Genomic DNA, 7081 nt, shown 5'->3' with positions numbered 1-7081 from the left:
CCTCCCACCCATGACAACACCCCAATAAACAGGACAAAGTAAATGCTGTGGTATTCTTCTTTGTATCTGGGAGTGTGGGCTCAAATCCACACACTCTGAGCATAGTGCTGGGTGGGGTAATGAACACTTTGGGACAGAGGCAGGCTCTGGGTCAGCTGGTTCATCCACTCAGTGCTGTTCTTATGCCTGGCTCTATGCTGGACAATACTGGGGACACAGTGGTGATGAAGACAGCTCCCAGCACTGCTCTCAGGGGCTCCCAGGACAGGCCACTAGAGGGACAGTGCCAACCAAAATATCAGGCTGGGATGGGAATGCACCTCTTCTTTATCCCATTCCCTGGTTGGAAACACTGCACTGTAGTTTCCCTAAGTGACTTTGCTGGGTGCTGCAGGGACACTGCAGTTCTTCCCTTTCAGAGTGGAGATAATAGGTTTTCACTAACCTAAGAATCATAACACTAGGTGGTGCACACCCATAATCCCAGTGACTCGGGAGGCGGAGGCAGAATTGCCAGTCTAGCAACTCGGCAAGACCCTGTCACAAAACAAAAAATAAAAAGGGTTGGAGATTGGGCTGGGATTGTGGCTCGGAGGTAGAGTGCTCACCTAGCACGTTCAAGGTCCTGGGTTCAATCCTCAGCACCACATAAAAAATATTAATAAAATAAAGGTATTGTGTCCAACTACAATTTAAAAAAAAAAGGGGGCTGAGGAGGTAAATGAGTGGTGCAGTGCCCCCCGCCCCGTCCTCCAAAAATCACAGCTCTCACTCACTCATGTATGTTTGTACCAATAGATGGAAAGACCAGTTTGTGGTCAGCACCACCATGAGGTTCAGAGAGCTATGAGGCAGCTTAACTGGTGGCTACCTGTTTTGAATCTTGATTCTGCCACTTGCCAGCCATGTGAGTTTTGGGGTTAGTGACTCCACTTCTTCAGGCCTCAGGGTATATGTCAAACTGGGGAGGAAGATTTGCTATGATTTGAATATATCCCTCCTAAGTTCATGTGTGAGAAACCTCATCCCCAAATTCCTGTTAATGGCATCTGCAGGTGGGTCCTTTAAGAGATAATTGGAATTAGATGAGATCTTGAGGCCCCCCTGAGAGCAGCAGCAGCTTTATAAGAGGAAGAGAAACCTGAGCTGAGCTTGCTCTGTCTTGCTGTACTATGCCCTCTACCTTGTTTCTTTAAGAGCAAGGAGCCTGTTGTGGTGGTGCACGCCTGTAATCCCAGAGACCTGGAAGGTTGAGGCAGAAGGATCGTAAGTTCAAAGCCAGCCCCAGCTACTTAGCAAGACCCTAAGCAACTTAGTGAGACCTTGTCTCAAAATAAAGAACAAAAAAGGCTGGGATGTGGCTTCGTGGTTAAATGCCCCTGGGTTTGATCCTTGGTACCAAAAAAAAAGGAGCAAGAAGGCTCTTACCCAGGTGCCAGCCACACTCTTGGACTTCCCAGCACTCTAGAGTGCCAAATAAAACCTATTCTTTGCAAAGGTTTCAAGTATTTTGTGTAAAATGGGCTAAGACAGGGAATCTAAGTACTTCCCTTACAGGGCCGGAGAACCTGTGAATTAACACGGGTGAGGGGGTTGGCAGACCTACGTGCTCTCAGATGGGACTTGAAATACCCAGAAGACAGGGTAGGCACCTAGCCTAGGTCCTGGGACTGTCCCCTGAGGAAGTGGTACCTAACACTCTAGGGACTTGAAAGACCAGTAAGGCCAGTAGGCAGAGCATGAGGAACAGCCTAGGACAAGCAGAGGGGAGCTGAGTGGGAAGCATTTAGTTTCTGTTCTGTGAGCAGAAGCGGGGCAGAAGGGTCCAGGAAGGAGGCTCCTGCAGATGTCCAGCAAGGTCATGGTGGCTTAGAAAATGTAGTCCTTGGAGAGAAGGAGGTGGATGGCACACTCAGGTGGGCTGTGCAGGACACAGGATCTGGAGATAGGAATCAATGGGTATTTGATCTGGAAGAGACAGGCTTGGGCTTGAACTTGGGACAATGTCCAGGCTTGAATGGGAAGGGTGGGGGGACCCTGATGAAGGATCTCTAGGTGGAAAGCTCTCAGAGATTCAGCCCAGACCTTTAGGTATCACACAGAAAGAGAAGTTGGGGCACTCTTCAAATGGTGACAGATCCAAGGGGCAGTCAGGCACCCACATCCCAGCTAATTGCTGGACTCTCGTGGTCTGAGCAGCAGGGCCTGGCCACAGAGGCCAGCCCGCACCCCACCAGTGGGCACCACATACACCAGTCCGTCAGTAGCCCTTGAGGGTGAGAAGTCTGTCAGCTGTAGGTTGCTATCCCGGACTTGGTCATAGTCCCACAGCTGGTAGTGCCAACTCTTGCCCTGCTTGGAGAGAAGGAAGACAGCTCCCGGGAAGCCTTCTTCTGGCATGGATGGTGGCTGGCAGGGTACACCAGGCTTGGGATGGAAAAGGCCAGGCAGCTCAGGGTCCTCTGTGTAGCCGAGGCTTGGCACACTCTGCACACCCAGCAGTACCCCTGGGGGATATGAAGAGATGAAAGGCAATGCCCTGATTTCTTCTCCCTCCAACCCTCCAAGGAATGTGCTGCCTCAATCCCCACGTAACAGGGAATGGAGAACAGTGGGCACACCAGTGAGCTGGATTGAGACCCAGGGCACTTGGCTTCAAAGCTGCAGACACTTTAAGTCCCACTTCCCACAAGCTCAGGGCAGGTGGCATGGTAGCACTTGACAGAGGAAACACCATCATCTCCAGCTGTCTGGGAAAGATAGGTTCAGAGAGAGAAGGTCTCAAGGCCACAGAGTCATGAAGAGGCCCAGCATATCCTTGATCTTGGCGTCCTGATATGCACAAATCTGGTCTTTCACGCAAATGGAATGGTGATGACAATAATGGTGACATTTACTGAGACTGCCAAGTGCTACTCTTGAGTTTTAGGTGGCCTTCCTATAAAGATGCCTTATGAGGTAGGTTCTACAGTCACCAATTTATAGATGGAAAACAGAGCCCCAGAGAGGTGAAGAAACTTGCCCAGAGTCACAAAGCCTAGAAGTGGCTGGGCTGGGCCCAGAGCCCAGGATGTCTGACCCTTGAGTCTGCACTCTTTGAGTTCCTGTTTGTGGAAATCCCAACGGCCAGCCGTCTGAAGCACCTGCTATCTGCCAGGTCTTGTACTCAGAACCCAGTGGGGATGGGTGGCCCAGTTCTGGTCCATGATGTGAGAGCATGGCCTGGCTATGTAGGTGTCAGCACAGGAGGGAGAATGTGAGAGGGTTAATGGGCCGGGAAGATGCAGGGGGAGGGGCACGGGGCAAAGGAGGGGACACTCACCTGCACACACTGCCCAGTGGGCCTTGTGGCCCTTCTTCTGACATGGTTCGTGGTTGAAGTCCTCATCGTAGCTGGAGCCGGTGTTAAGGCCAAAACCATGGGCCGGTCCTGGGACCCACCCTTGCCATACTTGCCCTGCTCACTCCTAGACCCTGGGATACGGGATAAGCAGGGGATATCCAGTGATAAGGTGCCGCAGGACAAGGTCTCTGTTGGGACCACCCAGGCCGCCACAGAGCAGCTCGGTTTGACAGCTCAATGTCTCCTGGGCCAGCCTGCCCATATCTGCCACTGTAGGTGAGAGCACATACAGAGATGGCTTAGCACGTGCCCGGCCCCCTGTTAACAAGACCCATGTTTCTATCCCTCACCATGCCCATCTGCTCTGAGGCACAAATCCAGAAAGGGAGTCAGCCCCATGTTCATGGTCATGGTGAGGAGGTGGCAGAAGGCAAAGAGACAGACCCGGGAAATGGAATGAGACCCTCCTCACACGTGCCTACTGCAACCCACCAACCTCCTGGTTCCTTCCTAGGGAAAGCCAACGAAGCCCGGGGCTTGGGACCCTTCCCTACCCAACTCACCAGAAAACATCTCTCCCTGGGCAGTGTAGCCTCTCTCCTTGGCTACCTGCACCAGCCTCTCCAGGGGGATGCCGCTGGGGGGTGATAGGAGAGTGCCTGCCATCCACAAAGCCACCAACCCACATCTGGAAGAGACAGGTCTTGACCCTCAACCCTTACTTCATGCCATTACTCGGCTCCCTTTACCCCTGGAGCAAGAGTGGGGAGCAGGTTTGCTGGGGGAGCTCTCCTTCCCCTTCCCAGGCCAGGCGAGGATACCCGATTCCCTGTTATGACAGAGGATGGCCCAGGCCTAAGCCCAGGGCTAGAGGGTGGGGACAGAGGTCAAGGAGGCTTATTGGGAATAGGGGCCAAAGTAGAATCAGACCAATGAACCAGGTTCATTTGTTCCCTCAATTGGAGCTCACTCGCTTGTGTGTTCCACTGTTCACTAAGCACGCCCCAGGCCCTGCAGGGCAACATTCTCCTCTCCCTCTCCTCTCCAAGCCGGGAGTCTTCCATACTCCCAGGTGAGTCCTCAGGAAACCCAGGGAGGGCAGAACCAGGGCAGGTCCCACAATGGGGCACTTACTGAGGGCCTTCTTGGATGAGGGAGGGCAGGTCACGACAGAAGAGGATCCACTGCAAGTCACTACGGAACCTGAAGTAGAGCCAAATGAAGGTCACAAGGGAATAGCTCTGAGGGTTCCCCTTGAGGTCCAGCTGGCAGCAGGTGGACAGGGAAGGGAACACAAGGAACAAGGCCTAAGGGCTGATCCTGGCTCAGTTACTGACTTCCTTCTATCCTGATGAGGCACTTAATTTCACTGAGCCTCAGTTTCCTCATCTGTTTGGGGGGAATTGTTCTTTTGCCTGCTCCCTGCCTTCACCCTAGAGTTGAAGGGCAAAGAGCAGATGTGAGGCAACTAGGAGTCAGAAAGATTTGAGGAAATATCTCAAAAGAGGTGTCTTATACCAAAATTCTGTGATATTTTCTTTTTCTTAAAGTCTGTTAAACAAGGTGAAAGTCAAGATGAAAATCTCTAAATTCATCCTTGAATAAAACCAGGTAACAACAAGCTTAAGGCCTAAGAGATCACCTTGATAATCAATCTTTGCAGGCCTGACCAGCCCCACCCTGGTTCCCAGTATGGATGTCTCCTGGCAAAGGGGAATGACACCACAGCAGGGTGGTTAGAAGGACCACACCCCCTGCCAAAGTTCAAAGGGGACTTTCTCTTTGCACTGTGGCTAAGTGACTTCACCACTATAAACCTCAGTTTTCTTGGAAATGAGATGTTCTTATGGGGTTGCTGAGAATCACAGTAACTTAATACTTAAAAACACAATAATATCTGATACATACTAATCACGCACATGCACTGACAAGCAATTTTTGCATTCAACTTGCCTCACAGTGGCTTGGTTAGAAAGGGCTGGAGAGTTCAGGAGTTCCTTTGTGCATCTGGGCAAATTCTTTTTTCTCTTTTCTAAGTCATGTCCCTAGGAAATGTCTAGCCCCCTTCCCTCCCTACTGTCAGAGTCCCTGGATGCTCCCTGGGACCCTGAACTCTTCTCATGAGGCAAAGCCTCTCCTTGTCTCCCTAGTGTCCTGGAAAGTCCAACTCCCTTCACAAGGCCCACCATATCCCATGTGAGCTGGTTCGCCCACCTTCCCAGGCCCATCTCTGCCCTGTGTCTGTCTGGTTAAGGAGCATTTGCAGTACCTGACTGAAAAAGAACATGTCCTCATTTAACTCTGGGCCTCTGCCCAAGCAGTACACTCTCATCACATCCTTCCTACCTGACTTGCTCAGCTATGCTGGGGTTCCCCCCCTCCAGAAGCCCCCCAGTGACCTCTCAGCCTGGGTCAGGCAGTGTCTTTAGGCTCTGTCATCACAGCCCTGACCATTCCAGGCTGTGGAAAGTTCTGCCTCTGAAGTAGGCACGTTTGAGAGCAGCTTTCTTCACTGTAGGGGGGGGGCGCACCACTGCTGAAGGGCCTAGGCAGGGAACTAGAACCATGAGAAATGGGAAAACTGGAGAGGAGATGGGTGAAGGGACAGGTGGTTTGGTCAGACCCTGGGTGGGCAGGGAGGGGCTGGAAGACCCTACCGGTCCTTGTGCAGCCTCAGGAGCCTCTTTACATCTTCTCTGCCGGTGGGGACTGGGCCCGCCTTCTCCAAGGCCTCCTTCAGGAGCTGGCTCTTCTCCAGGCCGTAGACGTGGGGGGGAGCATCCCTAGTGGCAGGAGGTGGAGGAGGCAGCGGGGGTGGTGGGGGTATATGGGACTGGAGACTACAAGGTTGGGGTAGAAAGGCCAAGTTCAAGGGACTGGGAGGTAGGGGAGGAGTTGGGACGATGGGGGCTTGAGGTTCAGGAGATCTTCGAAAAGGGATTGAGGGTTCTAGGGAAGAGGAGCATGGAGAAGTCATTTTGGGGTCTATAAGATGGGCTGAGGGGTAGAGAATGGAAGAGAGGAGGATCCTCCAAAAGGATTCTAGATTTGAAAGGTTTTAGAACTGAGTTCCAGAATCTGGGAGCTGAGTAGCAGGTCGGAAAAGATCAGGGCTAAAACCTGGAACCATGGGAGGAAGAACCAGGGTTGATTTAAGCCCTGAGGTTAACTGAGGGTCAACAGAGTGGGGTTCATAAATCCAGAAACAGATTTATGGCATGGAACTGAGGTGGGTTGGGCTGCATTTCGAGACTTATTAAGGGAAAACGTGCATGCATTATTTTATTCTCTGGGACTGGATAAGGAATTCCTGGGTCAATCTTGAGATATGGGGCGCCTGCACGGTGAGACCTAGAACCTGGGGCTAGAGAATGGAGGAATTAAGACTCTGTCCCCCCTCACATCCCAAGCCCGAGTTCAGAAGTTTGGAGCTGACCTTTGAGCCAGAGGTCAAGAGGTCAAATCAGACACTGAGTAGGGAAAATGGTCTAGTGCAGGGAAGGTCCTGGAATCAACAATTAGCAAAGTCCGTAAGTTGAGGAGAAGGCTGAGATCGGTGGCCCGACGGAGTCGTGATATCGCTGGGATAGGGAATGGCGTCTGGGAAGCAAAATTCGTCTCCTTGTGCGCGAAATGGCGTCCTCCGCGCACACAGCCTTTCCTGTGTCGTAGGGCAAAACGCGCGGCGCGTGCCCACCCCTTTGGTGATCACGTGACAGAAGACACGCGGCTGTAGGG

The 7081-nt window shown here is 52.2% G+C and overlaps 1 protein-coding gene across 1 annotated transcript; it reads right to left on the bottom strand.

Annotated features, from left to right (window-relative positions):
- Positions 1-43: 43 nt before the first annotated feature.
- On the bottom strand, positions 44-7040 carry Actmap (actin maturation protease). Its single transcript, XM_026411572.2, has 6 exons — positions 6001-7040; positions 4478-4546; positions 3907-4031; positions 3484-3613; positions 3323-3393; positions 44-2507 (listed from the first exon to the last, which is right to left on the bottom strand). Exons 1-6 carry the CDS (start codon positions 6318-6320, stop codon positions 2170-2172), a joined length of 1053 nt encoding a protein of 350 aa, XP_026267357.2. The 5' UTR covers positions 6321-7040; the 3' UTR covers positions 44-2169.
- Between the last annotated feature and the right edge of the window lie 41 nt (positions 7041-7081).

The sequence above is a fragment of the Urocitellus parryii genome, chromosome 15 (assembly GCF_045843805.1).
Source record: "Urocitellus parryii isolate mUroPar1 chromosome 15, mUroPar1.hap1, whole genome shotgun sequence".
Taxonomy (NCBI): Eukaryota; Metazoa; Chordata; class Mammalia; order Rodentia; family Sciuridae; genus Urocitellus; species Urocitellus parryii.
The sequence above is the reverse complement of the archived record's forward strand: the minus strand, read 5'-3'. Positions and strand labels throughout refer to the sequence as shown.

Coding starts and splice junctions, on each gene's coding strand:
- Actmap (XM_026411572.2), bottom strand. CDS start 6,320: ATGACTTCTCCATGCTCCTCTTCCCTAGAACCCTCAATCCCTTTTCGA. Junction 4,547..6,000: donor CTGAGGCTGCACAAGGACCG/GTAGGGTCTTCC, acceptor GCTCTACTTCAG/GTTCCGTAGTGACTTGCAGT. Junction 3,614..3,906: donor CCAGGGAGAGATGTTTTCTG/GTGAGTTGGGTA, acceptor TCTCACCTACAG/TGGCAGATATGGGCAGGCTG.